At 36.8% G+C, this 22,507-nt stretch overlaps 1 protein-coding gene across 28 annotated transcripts in view; it reads left to right on the top strand.

The window, feature by feature from the left end:
* The window catches only part of LOC140500715 (E3 ubiquitin-protein ligase NRDP1-like), a 49,240-nt gene extending 26,733 nt beyond the window's left edge, over window positions 1-22,507 (top strand). For 9 of the 28 annotated variants that reach the window (XM_072603518.1, XM_072603514.1, XM_072603516.1 and 6 more), the window contains 6 exons: window positions 2,605-2,744; window positions 4,307-4,396; window positions 6,470-6,623; window positions 9,033-9,153; window positions 11,271-11,510; window positions 21,976-22,507. In XM_072603518.1, the coding sequence (XP_072459619.1) occupies window positions 2,605-2,744; window positions 4,307-4,396; window positions 6,470-6,623; window positions 9,033-9,153; window positions 11,271-11,510; window positions 21,976-21,999 (769 nt within the window). In that variant the 3' untranslated portion in view covers window positions 22,000-22,507. Of the gene's footprint in view, window positions 1-2,511; window positions 2,745-4,306; window positions 4,397-6,469; window positions 6,624-9,032; window positions 9,154-10,062; window positions 10,574-11,270; window positions 11,511-21,975 lie in introns of those variants that run through there. The other 19 variants (XM_072603526.1, XM_072603522.1, XM_072603524.1 and 16 more) reach the window with 8 other exon arrangements.

Raw genomic sequence — 22,507 nt, 5'->3', positions numbered from 1 at the left:
TGATGAGAGGAGCCAGAAGGTCCTGTGGCAAATGAAGTCTCAGCAACTATCGTTTCTCTGTTTTTCCATCGTACAATCTTACTGTATCATGGTTACTGATAGCACTCACACCAGAGTATGGTTAGTTACCTTCAAGAATCACCTTCATATACCTGAATATTGGAATTGCCCATTATAGAGGGCAAAATACATGTCAGATATCGGAATAAAATAGTTTATATTTTAATCAAATTGTCAATTATTCTCAATTCTCTTTAGGCATGTTTCCCTAGGAAAAATAACAATTACTAAATCCAGAACCAGCAGCCTAGGATATAATATATCAGTGGAGAGGGAGAAGGCAACTTATTTACTTACTTGTAAGGACCCTTTTTAAAGATGCACTTTTTCACCAAAATTCAGCTTTTATCCAGCTTTATTAAAGATATTTTCCATAAACAATTATGAAATGAGGCAATTTAGATCAAAGCTCTTTCTGTGTGTATGTGTGTGATATAGACCCCCAACCAGATAGTTGTAAAATTCAAGTCTGTCTTATGAAAATGAACATTCAATTGATACTGAGACTTAACTCAGTGTTCCCTGGCTTACTAGCCAAAACCTCTCCTTTCCTGGAAACTCCTATCAGAGGGATGGTACCAAATCAAAGGTATATAATACTGAGGGACATCTGCCTATTGCCAATCAGTTTAGCTAGATTTTTTTTAAGGTGAATTCGCCTTTCCTATAACTATGTAAAAAGTTTCACCATATTACTAAATAGCAAAGCATTTCCCAGTGATCCATCCCATGCCATACACCCTATGTAAGAGTTGCCCGAACCTATTTGGGGAAAAATGTACACCTTGAATTAGACACTTGAGTTAGAAAATTCCTTTCATTTCTTTTCCAGCATTTACAAAATAAAAATGAGAAGCAACAGCAAAATTCGTTTGATACATCAGGTGTATCCAAAAAGCAAGAGTTTCAATCATGCTATCAAATAAAGCAAAAACAAAAATTCACAGTATTAATAGAGATTAACAAGGCAATTAGATAATGCTAGAAGGAACCATAGATAGCATGCTAATATTATTATTGCTCCAAATGCCACAGTATCTAAATTCATAAAGAAAAAATTAAATAACGAAGAACATATTACACAATAATACTAGGAAATGTTAATGTCTCTCTCTCAGATTTGAACATATCTACAGAAAAGAAAACAAAGAAAAATACAGAATTGTACAAACTGCTGAAAAAACTAGAGCTGAAAGACAAAGCATTTTCTAAATAGGATTGCTTAAGAATATACATACCGTTAGCACCAAATAGATCATTTACAGAAACTGACCATGGTCCAGAGATATTGCAAATAAACATCCTTCACAGACTGTTGTTGTTTGTACTTTGTTCTCGAAGAGGACCATGACATCAGGAAGATGCTGTCATGACTTTTAAGTGAGTTGGATTTAAGTGAAGAACAAAAAGCGCAGTTCCAAATGGAGACTTAACAATGAAATCCTGAATGAGTGAGTCCAAAAAAATCATGAAAATAATGAATATTTATGTGGAATACAGTGACAGTTATGACATAACATAACAATTTCTGGGATGCAGCTAACATAGGCCTTAGGGAAAAATTATATCCCTAGAAACATCCATTGATAAAATAGAAAAGGAGAGGATTAAGGAACTGAACATGGTTATAAAACATTCAGAATCAATTGTTTTTTTCCAATCTCGTGATGCTAATTGTGGTCCATTCAGATCTCATCCCAGAAAAGAATCTGAAAGGAGCTGGGTAGGGCTAGAGGTCTTTGTCCTATTCCTTGCTAAAACAACTTTGTTGTCCTCCTTATGTATATGTTGCTTAACAGCTTTTCACAAGGCTCTCCTGATTTTGAGAAAACAAAACACAGTGTCCTACATTTAGCAGATATTGGATAATATGCTATCTATATCACTCTTTGACTCATCTCTGTTTATATGCTTCTCTACATGTATTTCTTTGTCTCCATTGCTTTTGCATGTGTGTCTATGCCCTAGATTCTCTCCTCATTATCTTTTTCCCATAAGCACAGGAATGCTTAAGGAAATATGAATCAGAATCTAACAAAGGCAAAACATACAAAAGATGATTTTGTTGGGGTTTTTTATACACTAATTCCTATCTCGTCAGAAGCAGAAACTTTTACATTAATCATGACCCTTTATTTATACTATTTCTGCTAGTTCATTTTCAGAAATCCATTTAATCAAAAAATTCGAGTTAGAAGGGACCTAAAAGAAAGAAATATCTCAATACTTTTTGAGTACATTCAGAATGTTAATATTCTGTGATCATAGTGTTTCCAAATAAAATTTGGGATCATAGATTTAGAGCTAGAAGGAACCTTGTGTTTACCTAAAATAGAATCACCTCAATATTTTTTCAGGTTGACTCAGAATCCTAATATTTCATGATTATGGTATTTCCAAATGATTTTTTTTAGGAAGTTGAATTCTATGGCCATTTGCTTACCATAAAGGAACTTTAAAACTTATGTGTGCTTTATGTATTTAAGTTCACAGTGATATATCATTTAGAACCAAAGTAGTAATTTATACGTGAATATACTACAGATATATGCGAAATGATCTAAATCGACTCCAGCTTCACTGCAGAAATGGAGAACGTGGATGTAAAATGATTTGTTCTTTAGAATCAGTGGAGCAGCATGAAAGGGAGTGTGCATATGGTTGGATATCCTGCACAAATACAGGTAAATATGGGCCAAATAAAGTTAACATCCCATGACTTTTCAGAAAATCAAGTTACTGCCACACAACTTATTACTAGACTAGGATTATTTGTCCTAAATTCACTTGTGAGTTAAGACCTATTCATTCGGTAAATAATGGTGGTTATATACTCTGTGCAGTACTTTTTGTTAAAGTACTCTAGCATCTAAAGGCTTAGGTGTGTAACACTTGGTATATAAGACTGCCCTCAAGGAACTTAGAAAGCATTATGAGTTTTTAGAATTCAAATAGATGTCAGGACTGGTTTGATGAGAACATCTTAGGATAAAAGGCTACTTAGGGGAAAGCAAATAATGCTAACATCTCATACCTCTTCATGACATGAGCCAAATAAATGCTTACAAAAGTTTACATCAGGACACACAAATGAAAAACAGGACATGTGGATCAAGCCAAGATGTCCTGTTGATTCATAGTAGGTTTCAAAGCTGGAAGCATCCTAGATCTTTTTCCCCCTGTGTCATCTACTTAAAAACTAGGACCATTCATCTAAAACCAGTATACTTTAGATCTCCACAACACTTAGGAGTGGAATCACTGCACCAGGGCCCATCACCAAGAGACCTCTGTCTCCATGTCCAACCTGGGAATTCTCAGGAATGCTATTTAGTACCATTGAAAAGCACCAAAGAAAAAATTAGTCCAGGAGTGGGAAACCTGTGGATTTGAGGCTACACATGGCCCTCTCAGTCCTCAAGTGTGGCCCATTGGCTGAATCCAAACTTCACAGAACAAATCCCCTTAATAAAAGGACTAATTACTAGTCATTCGTTAACCTTGGGAGGCAGGCACCACCAAGCTGGTGTCCTGTTTCATGAGCATTATCATAGACTGTTAGAGATAAAGAGTAGTTTAGAGCCCATCTAGTTCAACCAGTACCTTAAGAAGAATCCCTTTTACCACAAACCAGACAACTGTTCATCCAACCTAGGTTTGAAGACTTGGTGAGAAGGAACTCAGCAGCTTCTAAGGATAGTCTGTCCCACTTTGGGATAACTAATCAATATTGAATATTTCCAAACTTGCCTCTTTGCAAGTAAGGATCCTTTGCTTCTAGTTCTGTCCACACTTCTCCAGTTGCTCTCCAACTTGTCTAAGTACTTCCTAAAATGTGTTTCACAGTTCTGAATGCAGTACTCTAGGTGTAGTTTGAGAAGGGTAGAAGACAATGGAACCGTCACCTCCCTGGTACTAGACACCATAACTCTCTTAATACAGGCTAAGATCACTTAGGTGTTGAGGGCACTGTTCATTCATGTTGAGTTCATAGTCCATGAAAACCTGTAGATCTTTTCCAGATGAGTTTCAGTGTAGATAAGGCTCTGCCATCTCATGCTTGTGAAGTAATTTTTTAATATAATATATGACTACATTTATCCCTATTAAATTTCATCTTACTAAATTTGATCCCAAATTTCAGCCTGTTGAGATCTTTTGGATCATAAGTCTTTCATCTAATATGCTGGCTATCCTAGGTATATGTCATCTTTGAATTAATAACTGTGCATTTGATGCACCTTAGGTGGCTCACTGAACAAGAGTGCTGGACCTGGAGTCAGGAAGACCTGTGTTCATATCCCCCTTCAGACACATAGTGACTATGTAACCCTGGGTAAGAGTCACAGAATGGACTTCCTCATCTATAAAATGGGGATAGTTATGTTACCCTACCTCAAAGGGTTGCTATGAATATCAGATATCATAGTATTTTATACTGCTCTGCAAATCTTAAAAATCCTTTATAAATGCTATTAATTGTTAACTACCACAGGATCAAACATAGATTCCTAGAGTGCTCCAGTAGAGACAATTTCTACTATCTTTGTTTAGCCATGCAGCCAATTTTGAATAAACTTAATTGCACAATCATCTAACTTACTTTTTCATTTTTGCCCACAAGATTAGCATAAAACACTTTCCAAAGTACTTTACTACTGTTTAGATAAAGTATAAATATAGGATTCTTCTCATCAGTCTTGTAACCCTGTAAAAAAAAGGAAATAATCTTAGTCTTCCGTGAACTGTTTTAAAGGTGTTCTAACTTTTCTAGATGTTCATTAAGTATTCCTTTAATAATACATTCTAGAATTTTGCCAGGGATCAAAGTAAAAGTGTTTTTGATTTTTGGGTGTTTTTTTTTTTTTTTGAAAATCAGGACATCTACTCTTCTCTATGTGGTCCTCTTATTTTTCCTAACCTTTCAGTGATGCCTGGCAGTGGCTCTACTGTGGAATGCGCTTCACCTGGGTCTTCTGAACTCATCAAAAAATGCCAGATACACTGTTACTATCTCCTTATTTATCTTGGGTGTCAATTCTTTGTTGACCATTTTTTCTGTTCTCCCTCATCCAAAGATAGCTCTCCTTGTCAGAGAAAACAAAAACTCAGTAAAATTGCAGCCTCCTTGTCTCGCTGTCCCTAATGCCCCTTGTACCAAACTGTTCTTCTCTATGTTCCTCACACATGATGTGGATGTTTGATTTTCATGTCACCTATATTTCCAAATACATTTCCTCTACCCCTTCCCAGAAAGCCATCCCTTAATAATAAAAGAGGAAAGAGGAAGGAAAAAAAGTTGCACAAAACTAGACAACTTTTCAAAACTGATGTGATATGATATATTCATAGTTTTCCTTTTCTGAAAAAAAGGAATAACTTCTCAAATTTTTTTTATTTGCTTTTTTCTAATTTTCAGTGATTTTGAAGCAGTTTATCATATGTTTGTTAATAATTATAATTCTCCTTTTGAGAAATGCTTTTTCATATCCAAATATGGACCAAATATCTATTAGGAAATGGCTTTCGGCCATGTATTTGTTGGTTTTTCTATGTATTGTAGATATTAAACAACTCTCAGACGTCTGATGAAAAAATTAGTTTTTTCAGCCTTTTTTTCTTACTTACATTTTATTCGTGGCCAAAGCTTTTCAATTTCATATAAAGAAAATTATCAGTTTAATCTTTCATAATTGCCTCTGACTCTTTTTTTGATTGAGTTCACTGTTCTGCCCCATCCCCAACTTTAGCTATGAAGCTATATGCCCTGCTTCTTTTCTTATTTTTTATTATATGATCATCTGTGTTCAGAAAATAAATACAAATGAATGAAAGTGTTTAGGGAGAGAGGGTACTAGCACTTTGTGTAGAAGGGAGGATGAGGAATTCTCTGAGGCTCAGTTGAGCAGGAATTGCAATCTTAGTGGAGGAGATGAGCAGTGCAGATGTACAGAGATATGGGAGATAGAGTTCTCTTTGTGAGGAACAGAGGGAAGGCCAGATTGGCTGGATTGCAGAGTGGAGAAGGGAGATTAATGAATAATGATGCAGGAAAGATTGGTTAGTACAGCTAGAGAAGGGCTTTAAGAGCTCAGTGGAGAAGCTTCTATTATAATCCTAGAAGCAATGGGAAGCCACCACTAGAGTTTATTGAATTGGGAGAATAGCAAGATCGGATCTGCTGAAGAAAAATGGCTTTGTCAGTTGTGTGGAAGATGGGCTGGAGCAAAGGTACCATTTTAGTAATTGGAAAAAAAGCAATGAAGGTCTAAATGATGGTAGTGCCTGTGGAAGTAGAGAGGGAAGGGTTGGATGGGAGAGATGTCTAGAGATAAGTTTCTCTTTCCTATTATGGAAACATAGTAATTGGGGAGTTAGTGACTTTCAGGTTATTCTGTTCTCCAATCAGGTTGTCCAGTTCCATCTGAACAGCTGCACTTAAGTGGTCATTTATCAGCATGTGAACACCTAAGCGGAGAATGCCCCAAAGGCTATGTTTGTACTGTCCTCATCTTACTGCATAATGGCATAACGGAGCTGAGATCTGAGCTAAAGCTGCTTAGGTAAGATAAGAGTTTTGTTTTAACCATATTTCTGAAATATTAGCTTTTGTATTTATCAGGGCCTAAATCCTGAAATCCCTCTAATTATATAGGTGATGTTATTTACATAGTCTTCTTGGTAGTATTTAAGTGCTATGGGTCCAAAAGTATAAACATAAATTGCAAGAAGAAGTTATGCACTGTTTGCTTTGAACAATAAGTACTGCTTTGGCTAAACTACCCAGAGAGATGTCACTTTTTAAGAATTTGTGCTTTCACATATAACCTATATCAGATTGTTTATCTTCTTGGAGAGGAGGAAAGAAGGGAAGAGGAAAAATTTGGATCTCAAAATCTTATTTTAAAAAGTGAACATTGAAAACTATCTTTACATGTACTTGGAAAAAATAAAATACTATTTACAAAAAAAGTATGTGCTGTCACCCACCTAGCAATCCCCATCTTTCCCCTCTGAAATGCCTTATTTCAGGTAAAGAAAGTATAGACTTACCCTACAAGCCTGCTAGTGATTATTGGCACTATCTCTTCAACTTGAACGGAGTCAGGAATTCATCATTTCTTCCAGGGCAGTCCCAGCATGTGTGAATTGCAATGTTCAAGCTGTTAAAAGTATATCTTAAAATGTATTTTCAAGGTTCTTTCCTTCCAACAGCTTTGCTTTATTTCTAGTTTGCTGATTCTGGCAATAACAAATTTGTCTCTGCTGCAGCAGGACTTGTGTTTTGTAGAAATTTTCTGCACAACATCCAGTCCAAGAGACAAACCCTTGGTTCAACTTTAAAAATGACAAACTATATTCATTTGATTTAGAAAGAAAACACTGGAAGAATTTAATGTGTATCTAAACTTGGAAACTATACTCAGACTTGAACATTTATATTTATATTTTACTGTATTTCTCTTGTTGGCACACGGTTATGTGCATGCTCTCTTCTTTACCCCCTGCCCTCCCACATTAGAATGTGAGTTCCTTCAAGGCAGGGGGTATTTTTACTTCCTTTGCTATCCCCAAAATTAGCATACTGCTCAGCACATTGGAAGCACTTAAATACTCGCTGGCTTCATAACTTGAAGGCACTGCATAAATGAGTTATTTGAAAAATGCATTTAGATAATTTTTTCCTCAGTGTGAAGTGCAACTACATAGAGCACTTTGTATTGCTGTTACATTTTGAAGATAATATCCTCTGGACATTACATCAGCTGCCTAAAGCCACATAATGTTGTTAGCAGAATGGTGTTTAAAACTTCTAGCTCTCTGAGTCATTGAGTCATATTTTCTGATATTTAGTAAGAATATACCTTTTTTTCCTTATTCTTCATATATTCCTAATTATTTTGTTTGTGTTTGTGGAGGAAAACCCATAGACATGTTATAATTATTTTCCTTATTTGTCCCTCAGATGCTATCTTTCCTATACTTATTCAATTCTTTCTAAGTGATGAATGTCTATTCTTGATCATTTCTCCATCTTATACCTGCTTTTTTTTTAATTTAGAAATTTTTTCCCTAACCTGTCCCTTGCCTTGCTCTCCAAACCACATTTAGCTAGTCTACCCCACCAAATCTGATTTTTCACCATTGGATTCACTTCCCGTACTTTCCCAGTAAGTGGTGGTGTAGACACTCTTAAGCAAACACTGATGGCCTGCTCTCCCTTCTATCCACTTTGAATTCTAACCTAAACCCTAGAAAATGCAGCAAGAGATGAGTTAACTTCCCCTCTGATGCTACTGTACCATCTATTTCCACTCCCTTTCAAAGAACCATCAAAAATTAAATCATAAATTTTAGTTCTAAATGTATTTAGCAGCTAAACGTTGGTAATGTCTTTCCTTTCTACCTCATGCAGTTGTCCTTTCTTGTTTTCCTCAATTTAGTTCCTTTTCAGTGAGGTAACTCATCATTACCTCTATTCTTAAAGCCTTAAGTCTCAGGGTCCTACGAAAAATGGTGGTGGTGAAACAAAGCACTTTTTAAGATTGGGACATCGGATGTTTTATGCTCTAAAAAGAGCAAATTTATAGGCACAAGTATAAAACTAACAAATATAGCAAATTGATGATACAAATTCATTGCCATTTTACAAAAAGCAACATGTAGAAGACTTTTCAGTACATGTTAGCCAGCTGTTTAAAAATTAAAAGGCTGCTATAGTAGTCTACCTGATATGGAGCCACTTGTCTGAATTTAATTTCTTTCCTAAAAGGAAATGTCCAGTGTTGGCCTGAACATAAGCAGTATTTCCCTTCTATCCCCACTCACCCAGACTGCTGTTATTGGTTATTACATTCACATTGTTGTTGTGGGTTTTTTTTTAAAGATTAATATGTGCAATCTGTAAAGCAAGAGCATATCTAATGTGTTTTAAATGGAAAATAGACTATTAAAATGAGTAACTTTTTTAGATCAGAGAAGATAGACAGAATAGAAGAGGCAATGTATGAGGTGGCATCTAGATTGGATTCACAGAAGCGGCATTTGGCACAAAAAGAAAGTCTTCTGCAAAATAAAATTGTAGAACTAAAGGTAACTGTAACTGCTATCACTACTCCAGAATTAGTTAAGCACCTCCTATGAGCCCCAGTCTGTGCTGAAAGGGTACCTCTTTCATAGGTGGGGTTTTGTTTGTGTGTGTGTGTTTGTGTATATGTGTGTATGTATATATATATCTACTTTTTTTCCCTCCTCCCCCTCCCCCCCAATCACAGCTGCCCCTGAAGTTTCTGCCTCTGCGGAGCATGCTGCTTGGCAACGATCTACTTTCAGGTGCCAGGACTAGCACTCCCTTCTGTTCTTGGTCAATTCCTTGAAGCTGCTTCCTTGCTGCCTCTCTGTGTCTCTCTGAAAAATATGTTTCTGTTTCCAACCTGTAGTCACTGCCTTTTTGAATCCATATCTGTGTATCAAATGCGAGTCTGTTCCCTACTGGATGCAGACTCTGATGCAGAGGGCCATATCTGAAGGTAGGGGGCGTGGTTCTTTCCTTCTTTCGCTCTTCTTCACTCTGGTTTAGGTGCAAAGGTCTGCTCCCCCAGCCTGTTCCCTGCCTATACTCATCCCAGAGATGGTAGGCTCAGTGTTTTAAGAATTATCAGAGTCATGACCAATCTTCCCCTAGCCAATAGCCTTCTCCCTTCTAGTCCACTCAAGAAAAACCTGATTGACAAAATGGTAGCATGTCTTTGTGCCTTCTTAACATATTAATAATTTATTACCTCTGTTGTCTGCTAATGGCTTTGGAGTCAGGAGACTGCACAAGAGGGTAAGGAGAGAAATCATTCAGTCAGAAACCAACCATCCCCTCTAGATAAGCATTAAATTATCTTACATTTGTCTTATTAAATTTAGTTACCTTATTTTGTCTGATCTGTAATACCTTGTAACCTTCTACCTTACAATGAAATTGAAAGACTGAATTTCTGTTTCATATTTCAGATATACTGCAATTCAACCAGAGATAGATTTCACTGTTACCCATTTTTCAGTATATGGAAGGTTTGATTTGAAGCAACAAAGCTTTGGTTTAAGCTTCAAACATTTTATATTTCTAAACCAAATCCCAATTGCTTCAAAATATTTTGTACCTATGTGACATGACATGCTTTCAGTGTTTGGTTTTGGCTCATCTACAAAAATCCAGTCAAAGGGTTTAGAGGAGCTCCAAGAATGTTATCTAAGTTACCCATCCGGTGACACTGAGCAGTCCTCCTCTGTAAGACACACCTATAGTATTGCTGATCTTTCAGAAAGCTATACTACTTCCCTACTGGAGAGAGGAACAGATCTTATCTGATTGGTTTTGAAAATTGAAGGATGAACAACAACTACTACTCCTGCTGCTTGATAAAGGAAGCTCACAGCCTACAGAAGCCTGAGCTACTTTCCTGTAATGGTGCTTAATTGGCAACTTTGCCTTTCAGTTCCAATAAAATGCAGCCTTCTTGAAGACATGATTTCATTTTTCTCTTTGTATCACCACAATGCCCGGCTTAAGAAATGCTTGTTGATGGATTCTCTTCAGGAAGAATACATTCTCCCAGTGTCTCACTGTAAAAATATGTAGTGGACTAGTTAGCCAGGAAAGCAGTCTAGGATTCCGTGAATCTGAGAGCTGTCAGTTCACATTTGTTTGATTTCTCCCCTGAATTCCATTTTTCCTTAGGTTCACTAAAACTAAAAGTGATTTTAAGTTCCATTCATGAAAAATTAGCAATTAGTGCCTTTGCTCTTACTGTGCTTTGTGAAAAGTTTAAATAACCAACATGTTGATAGGCTATTTGCAAAGGATATAAACTTAGAGAAGATGTTCCTTAAGTTTGGGTTCATCCATACATGAGAATTCCTTTGGGAATGCTGTATGAGTTTGGTTAGAATCCCAGTGAGCAGATTATACTGATTTCTGCCAAGATTCTACATATATGTTGGTTTGAGAATTACACTAAACAAGTCTTTTCATGATAAAATGAATTAATAAAAATGGCCTTAAAAGCGTAAGAAAAACCTTTATTTCTATCATTAGAATCAAGACAAAATGAATTGATTCTTATCCTTCATTGTATTCTGACTATAAATATAAATCTGCTCTTTCCTAAATTTAATACCAAGATTTCTATTGCTATTTTTTTTTTGTTCTACTCACTAAGAGTCAGGTGTCCCAAATGATGTCCAGTGTGCAGTCTCTCATAGCAGCTAACACACAGTTCCTTCAGGAGCTAGAACAGGCAAAGGTGGAAAAACAGAAGTTAATGGAACTTCTGAAGAGCCTACAGGACTGTAGCTTAACAGCTGCTGATGGAAATGAGAAACCAACCAGCTTCCACTCTTTGACACAACTGGAAAGTGTGAGAAAAAAAACCCAGGAAGGTGACAATCATCTAAAGAAGGTATTGCTTCTGACTGGGGGCTTGACTCCAATTTTCCTTTACTTTACCTGTCTTAAATTTAGTGGAATACCTTGTTATCAAATCTAGACATTTTAACCTACAACAAGGAAAAAATATCATTAAGCCTTTCTGAAAACTCTTCCTTTCCAACCTCAGCCTTTGCCTTCAATACATGTTTATGTTCCCCCAGCCTTAATACCTCCATCTTTACCCCACATAAGCTACGTTGAGGAATGATCAGAGCTTTCTTCTGACCATCAGCCATAACTGTTTAAACTCCATGATCCAGAAATCTGAAAATTGGCTTTTGAGTCATGACACCTTATCCTTCAATATCGTTTTCACCTCACTGGACTAAACCTATGCTTGGTCTGCACCAAGAACTCCAGTTACTTCACCCCTCCCTGTTCTTCTAGCCCAGGGGTGGAGAATCTGTGACTTCAAGGCTACATGTGGCCCTCCAGGTCCTCAGGTATGACCCTTTGAGTCCAAGTTTTACAGAACAAATCCTTTTAGTAAGGGGATTTGTTCTATGAAGTTTGGATTCAGTGGAAGGGCCCACTCTGGTCCGCTTTCCATTCATAGCTGACCTTTTTTGATCATCCACTATTAGCTACCCTTGAATTTCTTGGCCTGTTGACTTCTTGTATTGTTTGTTTACTGTTGAAAACCCCTTGAAAAAGGATTAAGGGGAACTAGGTTTATGGGATTAACTCCATATTTATTTTCCATCACCTCATGTGGGCCTTTACTATTACACAGCAATGCTTTTATTCTTCCCTAATTATCACACTACACAAGGGCTATTTCAGATCTCCTTCTCTCCTTTCAAACCTCCTGTACCCCCACCTTTACTTCACAAGAGCACCTCACCTCCTATTTTACTGTCATATCTCAGTATTCTATCAATATGCCTCCGAACTCCTCTTCTTCATGCCCTGTTCTCTGCTACGCTAGGCTCTGGTGAAAAGGCAGTCCTTATCTTCACCAGTCTAACCCTTCTACTTGCTCTCTTCATCCTTCCTCCTTATGTCTAGACCCCTCTCTCTCAGTTTCAGTTTCTCTTTATCCACTAGTTCCTTCTCGGCTACCAAGCATTTCCCATCCCTAAAAAACTTTCACTTGACCCTGCTGTTCCCTCAGATTATTAGAGGTTCTGTGCTTCTATGATTCATAATGAGCAGCCTTCAAATTGAATTAATATCTATTTCATAGTTTACCTTTTCCCCAGTTTCATTATATAGACTACCCTGGAAATAGAGGAATTCCTTGGAGTTTCTCCAAGGAATAAAACCCTGCTAAACTTAATTTACTATAAGCACAGTTAAATCCTTTTTCCTCCCACAAAAATCAGACTTAACTAGTATATTGCTATTTTAGATAGCATGCTCTCCATACATACATCTCTCTACTAATTGAATTAGATGATCTATAAAGACCATTCCTACTATCAAATCCAACAATTTTTTAGTGGATCCTTGTTTTTCACAGCATAATGTATAACAGTTCAGTAAAAACTTTAAAACCTAGGAACTCTGGAGTTGAAATAAACATAAATGAGAGGCTATTAATGGTACCTTACTTTGGGTAATTTGACAGGCTAGATTTAAAATATATTCTTTACTAGCAAATGCTTCTTAAATTCTCTCTCTCTCTCTCTCTCTCTCTCTCTCTCTCTCTCTCTCTCTCTCTCTCTCTCTCTCTCTATATATATATATATATATATATATATATATATATATATAAAATATACACACACACACATATATATAGATATATATTCTTCTTTTTCTTCTCATGAACTCCTAGAAGATTGCCCAAACTCATTGTCCTTACTTTCTCATTTCTCACTCACTTTATAATTCATGTTATTCTGACTTTTGACCCCACTACTTGACTAAAACTGTTTGTTCTTTCCTAAATTAGCAGTGATCTCTTCAGTCCTGAATCCAATGTCCTTTTTTCAGTCCCCCATCTTCCAGACCTCTTAGTAGCTTTTCATGCTGTCAGCCATCAGGATGCTCTTTGTTTTTTCTTTCCTTCCATGATATCCCTTAGTTCTCTTTTGTCTGACTATTATTCATTGTCCTTTGCTAGATAATCATCATGTTCCCACTCCCTAAATACATGTAGGTTCTGCCCTGCGCCGCCTTCTCTTCTTGAGATACCCTCTCTTGAGGATCTCAGCAACTCCACTGGGTTTAGTTATCCTCTCCATGCTGTTGACTCCCTAGTTTCTATTTTGAAGCCTAATTTTTCTCATGAACTCCCAATTTTCATGCTACTGTAACTGCCTGTTGGACAGTTCGACCTCACTGTATGATAAGCATCTCAAATTTGACATATCCAAAATGGAATTCATATTTTCCCCTACATCCATTTCTGCCTCTGTTCCATCCTTCTTCCATATATCATTTACACAGTTATCAAACAGTTATTACTAAAATTAAAAAAGCTGACCATAGCATCTGCTCCTGAAAATTTTTACTGAAAACTTCCTCTTGCCTATAGGATGAAACACATTTTCCTTAGTTTGTCATCTAAAACCTTCCACACTCGGTTCCCAACTACATTTCCAGTTGTATTTCATGTTACTTTCCTTGATAAACACTCCATACTAGGCAAATTAGCCAGTTTCCTTCCATCTTAAATCTCTCTTCTTTTGTACAGGTGGCCCTTCCCATGTCTAAAATACACTCTTTTTCTCATCTTCCTCTTAAAACTCCTAGATTCCTTCAAAGCCCAGGTGAGGTTCTCTCCTAGAGGAATCCATTAATCATCTCATTATTTATTAGTATTTACTCCTTCTTGAAATTATTTTGTAGTACTTATATTTAATTTAGTTTTTGTCTTTGTAAATCCAGTATATAGGCCAGGGCCTTACACATATTAAGCATTTGATGGATATTTGTTAAAATGAGTTGAAAAGCTATTTTTCATAAGTTTTGATTTTCTTCTATTTTGTTATCATTACAAGAGGGAAATTTAAAATAATTGATTTTTAATTCCCTTCACTAAAATCCTTTTCTGCCTCATCTTTGTATGAAGGTTTCACTGAGCTCTTAGAGAGCACACTATTCAAGGACAAGCCCTGTCACGTTCTGCCAATCTGAAGAGACTTTGAGTATAGGAGCTAAATTGGGAGAGGCTCATGACCAGGTTTGCCAGGGTGTGTAAGACTGTGACCATAGCAACTCCAAAAGGAAGGATCTTTCACATCGAGACTCTGGAGTGTGTATCAGTGAAGGGCATGCCACTACCAGCAGTATCACAGATCTGTGGAATACTGTGTATGTAAAATACATATACATATATATTTTGAATTTCAGAAACATTTCCTAGTGAAGAATATGTTTCAAATCTAGCCTGTCAAATTACCCATAGTAAAGTGCTAATAGCCTCTCATTTATGTTTATTTCAACTCCAGAGTTCTTAGGGTTACTAAAATTTATACTCCATTATGCTGTGAAAAACCACTAACAGTTGTTAGATTTGAGAATAGGAATGGCCTTTATAGTTCATCTAATTCAACTAGTAGAGAGATGCATATATAGAGAGCATGCTGTCTAAAACATCAATATACTAACAAGTCTTTGATTTTTGTGGGAGAATAAAAGGATTTAACTCTGCTTATAGTAAATTAAGTTTAGCAAGGTTTTTTGTTTGTTTTTTAGCCCTTATATGCAAGACAAAATAAAATGGAGAAATTCTTTATTCCCAGGGTAATCTATATAATGAAATTGGGGAAAAGGAAAACTATGAAATTGATATTATTTCAATTCCATGGCTGTTCATTGTGAATCATAGAAGCACAGAACCTCAAGAGTTGGAAAGGAAATCAGGAGACATGTAGCCTAACAGACCTGAGTAAGAATTCTTTCGACAGTATACCTGACAGGTGCCCAGCCATTGGTTGATAATTTCTAGCGAAAAAGAATCCACTTGCATTCAAGGCAGCCTATCCACTTTAGGATAGCTTTGATTATTACAGTTTTCATCATATATCAAGCCTATGATCTCCCTGTTTGTATCTTTTGCTTGTTGTTCCTAGTTTTATCTTTTAGGGTCAGATAGAACAAGTCCAATCCGTCCTCCACGTGACAGTACTTCCAATACTTTAAGAAATTACACTGTCTGTTCTTTTCCAAGATAAACAGCCCCAGTTCCTTCACTTTCTTTCAATGTGCCAAGATTTAGCAGCCCATCCAAATCGTAGTTGCGCCTCTCCAGACTCTGTAGCTACTTAGCACCCTTCATAAATTTGATGCCCAGATCTGAAAAAGATGCAGTTTGACCAAGGCTAAGTCCCTGTACTGGATACTTGTTTTCATTATTGTAGCCTAACATATAGTAAGTAGATAGAGGGCCAGCTCTGGAGGTAGAATAACTGGTTAAAGAAATGACTCTGGCATATACTGGCTGTGTGACCACGCCACCTAAGCTTACACCTAGAAGCACCTGGGTGTCACAGTGGATAGAGTACTAGACTTGGAGGAAGACTTTTCCAAATCCTACCTCAGACAGCTGGGTGACCCTGAGCAAGTCACTAAACCTCTCTGTGCTTCATTTTCCTCATTTATAAAATTGCAATAGTGACAATACCTTCCTCCAAGGGTTGTAGTGAGGATAAAAATGAGATGAAATATATGTAAAGCTTTTTACAATCTCTAAAGCATTATATTAATATTAGTGATTACTTACCAATTTGCTATAGGCTTAAAAGGCACCAATTTTTTTATCTGCATTGATGGAAGAAGTTTCTACACTAGAAATTCCACATATTGATGAAATCCCAGATTGTGACCTTTCAGTAAATTTCAGTGTTTCTGGCCATCATATAAAATTGCTGAAGACTCCCATGTGGGATAGTGAATAGAGAGCTAGCCTGGGAATCAGAAATATCTCTTCTCTTCCCACCTCTAGCTCCTGCTGGCTTTGTGACTCTGGGCAAATTACTTAATCTCTCAGCAGACTAGGCAATCTCTAAGACTTTAAATTGCAAAGCAGATTTTCCCTCACAAGAATTTACCTCTACCAATTAAAACACAGGTCTGTTGTTTTTTTTTTTAATATCCTACTGCTGACTCATTGAGCTTGTTGTCCATAATCCCCCCCCCCATCTTTGTTAGGTAAACTCCATATCATACTGGTAAAATAGGATGATTGTACCAAGATAAAACTTTACATTTATCTCTGTTAACATTTTATCTTATTAGACTTGATAAGGTTGCTATCTGTGTCTTTATCCACAATCTTGATTTTAAAAAACATATAAACTCAGAGGAGGGCTGAGTGCAGGTCTTTGGGATATACTGTCAAGATGTTCACATCATTGAGCCATTGATGAGTCCAGCCATTCCACCAGGTCCAAATCCACCTAACCAAACTATCATTTAACCTAGAGGTATCCCGTCCACAAAAATAGCACGAAGCATTTTGTCAATTGGTTTGCTAAGATCTAGTCAAAATATAACTACACCATTTCCCTGATCTGGTAACTCAAAAATGGAATTTATCTGCTATTAACTGTAATTAATGAAGTAGGCTCTTTGTGATTACTGTTTCCTTTCTTAGTTGTCCTTAGTTAACTATCCTAATAATATGTTGTAGAGTATTTCCAGGAATCCAAGTTAGACTCTGAGTTATATTTTGAAGATATCATTTTCTTTTCCCTTTTCTGAAAATCAGGACCTTTGTACTTTTCTAAGCTTGAGGCAACTTTCCTGTTTGCCATGACATTTCAGTGGTGTAGTACAGCAGTCACATCCACCAGGTCTTCCTTCTATTGCCCTGAGTTATAGTAATTGATCTGTACCTGGTGATTTGATCTTACCAAGGATAGCTCTCTTTAGGACAGATCCCTAATAATACTGAATTTCAACTTCCTATTAGCCATTTTTGTTCAAATTTTTTCAGTTCAAAGATAATATTCCTTCCCAGAGAAAACAGAAGCAAATTAAGAATAGAGCAGCTCTGTCATCTAAATCATACTTCTTAGACAAGATTTTGATGTTTTCCAGGTTATTCCTGTGCATATGTGCATAGTCTGTAGTGTGCTGCAGTGAAAATACTCTCTCATTACAGAGCTCCACCATCCTTCCCTCTCTGGTTCCTGTATTTATTCAGATAAGCCTATCTTTGTAATAGGGTTTCTTACTCTCCTCCCTTTTACCCTTTCCCTTCCCCCTTTGTCCACCCCCACAAAAAAACCATTTTACCTATCCTGATTTCTTAAAATATACTCTTCTAGAATCATATTCCAATCATGGGTCCCACCCCACCAAGTCTCATTGATTCTTGTGATGTGAAATTTGCTTCCTTGCATTAGGATCTCTAATTCACCCAAAATGTTATGCATATTTTGTAATTTTCTATGTAGACATCCAAAACTAAATTTTTTTTCTTTGATTTCATCTCCAACAAATTTCTGGATGGCTCTACTGATGTTTTTCTTCCTACTCAAATTTTTGATCTCAGGATCTCTTTACACTCTTAAAAAACTATTTAGGTCCCCTCTAGAAAGCTTTTTATATGGCTTGTATTTTGATATTTACCATATTAATTATTAAGATATCTAAACATTGTTATGAAAAATAATTCTGACCTTGAGGATCCCCTGAAAAAAATCTCAGGATCCTGGTGGGGTGGCAGGCAGGGGTGGTAGTGGGAATCTGTGTTCTATTTCCAAGTTGGATATATTTAGGCATAACTTCCCCATTTCCCTTCCTTTTCATTTAAAGTCCTTTTAGTAAGATTTGTAAGACTTGAAGTAAATACACTTTGGGCTTTGTTCAAGTTATTAATAAAAAAGCTAAATAGTTCAGGACTAATCACAGATTTTGGAGGTACTGCAGTCGCTACTTCCTGTCATGTGGACATTGATCCATTAGCAACCGTTCTTTGAATTTGACTACCGTACCAGTTCTGAATCCATTCATTACTGTTACCGCCTAGTCTACATTTCTCTGACTTCTCCACAAGAATGATAGAAATATTTCATCAGAAAACCTGTAGCCTCAATATTCTCATCATCTGCTCTTTTTTAGTTATCCTGTCAGAAGGCAAATGAAACTCATTTGTTATCACACAGCCCCTTTTGTCCCAAGCCCTTTCTTTTCTTTAGTCTTTTCTTCCAGTACATCTAAACAAATCCTTTGCATTGTCCTCAGTTTCTCTTGCCAACACCAGTTCATTCTGAGCTTTAGCATTTCTGACAAGATTTTTACAAGACCATGGCATGCTTTTATATTCACCTTCTGTATAATTATTTTTTTAGTCTCAAGTTGTAATGGCAGTCCATCAGACTCTGTAGACATCTTCATTGGAACTGTTTCTTTGTGTTTTCGTAAGTTCATTCTTGAGACTTTCCTATTCCTTTTTTTAAAATCCAACAAATGTCTGGATAATTATCTTTCATTACAACTTTATCATGCCTTTGAATGACCTTTGACCTGCTTCCCAGACTTATCTCTTTCCTCTCTGTTGATCTACATTTCACTGAAAAAACCTTTTGTTTATTCCTCCACTGACCTTTATTCAAATGGTTCCATGCTTTGTTCTTCTAGTTCCTGGATATCCTCATTAATTTATACGTTTTTCTTGTACAGTGCTATGCCATCCCATTTTGCCTTTTGTATTTCTTCTGAATAAGTTAAACCCATCAAAAGGCATTAGTCATAGTTTTTATTCCAGAAAGTCTCAGTGATTTCTGAGGTTAAATTTGCCATCTTGTATGAGAACCCCTAGTTCGTTTGTTACCTGTTAGGGCACTTGTATGTATAGACATTTGGAGCTATTAGTTTCACTCTCAGCTCCTTCCAGTCAATTAGTCAATAAGCATGAAGCACGTGTTATGTGCCAAGCACTCTGTTAGGCTCTGGGTTTACAAAGAAAGGAAAAAGACAAGCTCCCAGTATAGTGGGATAAGCAGTATACAAACAGCTATGTACAGACAAGGTAGATAACAAGATAAAGTGGAAATAATCAGCAGAGGAAAGGCACTTGCAATTGAGAGCGATCAGGAAAGGTTTCTTACAGAATAGAGAATTTTAGTGGGGACTTAAAAGAAGCCTAGAGGTGAAGATATGGAGAGAGAGAGAGAGAGAGAGAGATCCTAGGCCTTGGCAACATAATGGAGGAGGGGTAAGAAAATGAGCAGGCAAGGAATTTACCTAAATTGCAAGGCTGGGTGACTGGGAGACTTTGGTTCCCTTGAATATAATAGAAAAGTTAGGAAGAGAGAAGGTTGGGAGATGGGGGGTAGGTATGAGAAGATGAATTCAACTTTGGACATGTTAAGTCCAAGATGTTTATTCATAAGACATTCAGTTAGAGCTGTCTAGTAGACACTTGGAGATGTTAAACTGGAAATAAAGAAAAGAAGTTATGGTTAAGACAGTAGATTTGAGAATCACCAGCACAGAAATGATAAATGAATCCATAGGACCTGATGAGATGAGCAAGTGAAATGTTATGGAGGGAAAACAGAAGAGGACAGAACAGCTCTGGAGAAAATCCAGAGTTAATAGCTGAGATCCAGCAAAGAAGACTGAGGAACAATCACATAGGTAGGAAGAGAACCAGGATAAAGTAATGTCACAGAATCCTAGAGAGAGTATCAAGGAAAAGAATGGCCAAGAAAGTCAAAGACTCAGGAGAAATCAAGAAGAATGAGGATTGAGAAAAGGCCATTAAATTTGTCAATTAAGAAACCATTGATAACCTTTTTAGAAAGCAGTTGAATGATGAGATCAGAACCCAGACTGAAGAGTTAGGAGAAAGGAAACAAAGCAGAGGCATTAACTGCAGATTGCCTTCTCAAGGAGCTTATCCACAAACGGGAGAAGAGATGTGAAAGAACTGCTAGCAGGGATAGATGGACTGAGACATGGACATGTTTGCAAGACAGTAGGCAGAGAGAGATTGAAGAAATGGAGATGATAGATGGGTTAATTTGCTGGAGAAGATGGAATGGAATGGGATCACCTGTCCATGTAGAGTAGAGAGGTTTGCCTTGCCAGGAAAAGGGCCATCTTTTTATGTGAGACAGATGAAAAAGGAGATAATGGTAGAAGGTATCTGAGTGATGTGAGATGGAGTGTTCAGAAGAAGAGGAAGCTTCTGAGCAAATACCCTCAGGTTTTTTTCAGCGAAATACAAGATAAAGTTTTCAGCGAAGAGGGCTGGGGAATGCTATGGGAGGCTGAGAGAGGAGTCCTTGGATTTTGTCTCCTGCTTACTTCTAGGTGCCTCAAATGTTAATCTTCCACCATTGTAGCCATTCTTTATCTGCCCAGGAGTGAAGGGGGTGGGGAATAGAATTTTCTTCCCCAATCCTTCTTTGCTTAAAGCCCTTTTGATTAAATTTTGCAAGATACCCACTAAACACATTCTTACCACCATTTATTCAATGCATTCCCATCTCCAGTCAGAAGTGTCACCCCTGTACTTTAAGCCAAGATGTAGAAATTAAAGTCTCATTCTCAAACACTAACTTCTTAAGCTATCCTCTTTTCTGTATTCCTGGGACCTGTTTAAGACTTCCTAATCATTGACAATACTTTTTTAGTGTCATTTGTATCCAGATGATTGCCTTAGAAATAGTTGTCATCCTCTGTTATGTCTTGGAAAGTTTTCTCTTGTGTCTTGGATACAAGAATCTGGAATACACAATTACTCTGCAAAGACACATGTGACTTCTCAGTTGTAGTTATCATGTTAACAAAGAACTGCAAAGAGTCTACTAACTACTTCTCTTTGATTTTTCCACAACCTTACTGGGTGAGCTTATCTGATAGCTTCTGTGCCTGTTCTAAGGAAAATGAGCAGCATCTAGCTCTGTCCTGTTTAGGAAAAACCTCAAGTATGTCCATCTCTAATAATACAGCTCTCCTTTTCCTTCTCTTTTCCATAATCCTGACAAGGGTCAAATTTCCCTTTTTCCCTATCAGACCCTTTTTTCCCTCAATGAAGCCTTGTTTCTGTTTTCTTTAGAATATTTCATTATTCCTTGACTACCTAGACTCTAGGGCATAGGGGAGCACTCTTCAAGGAAATCTCCAGGAACGAGATTGGTCTACACACAAAACACAGATAGGAGGCCCTAGGTTATTGCAGAAATACAGACATCCACACTCAGAGTAACTCTACAATTTCCCCAACTTTTCATAAAGGTTGGTTTCTTCAGCATTATCTTTTTTTTTTAACAACATTGTGGATGTTTACACCTATATCTTAATACCTGGTTAAAACTTTTACAGCCAGTTAACACCTCCTTATAACTTGAGAGCCCCACTAAAGGCTTCAGATGAGGTACTACACAAGAAAGCTATTTTACATTAAATAGATGCAATCTGTACTCAGCCTTAGTATGGATCTTATAAAACTATTCTGAATCTTTTGAGCAAAAGTAAAATCTGTTTGTATCTGTACAGTTACCCCACACTTTTATTTTGTTTCTGGACAGGTGCTGCCAAGTGCTTCAACCTAGGAACATCCACAATGGATCTGTCACTTTATTGCAATCATATGGACTTTGTAATAGTTTGCTTCTAAAAGCGTTTAATTGTAATTGTTATACTGAGTTAAACTATAAAAATTTTTGAACAGTGCTGCACTTAGGAATGGAGTTAACCTCAGACACTTTACTGCATTAAATCATTTTCTGTATTTTCATATTTAGATGTACATTTAAGTATCTTTATCCCAAATGGAAATTATATTGTTTACAAAACTGTCTCCATCAATGTTTTAAAGACATGTACTATGTCATAGAATATGTGCCTTTTAACACATGGACTTGGTAGGCAACTTTCTCTATTAGTTGTTTAATTAGTTACACTTAACTAGGTAAACTTAATAGGAAGACAGGCGCTGTTTGCCTGACAAAGTGTACAAGGCTTTATGAGATTGGGGATAGCTATCATCTTTGGATATGCTCTGTTGCTATAATTAATTTAGCTTTATAACAGTGTTCCAAATAAACCTTTGCTTATAAA

This window comes from Notamacropus eugenii, chromosome 4, assembly GCF_028372415.1.
Source record: "Notamacropus eugenii isolate mMacEug1 chromosome 4, mMacEug1.pri_v2, whole genome shotgun sequence".
Taxonomy (NCBI): domain Eukaryota; kingdom Metazoa; phylum Chordata; class Mammalia; order Diprotodontia; family Macropodidae; genus Notamacropus; species Notamacropus eugenii.
Note: the sequence above shows the minus strand (reverse complement) of the source record. Positions and strands in the feature narration are given on the sequence as shown.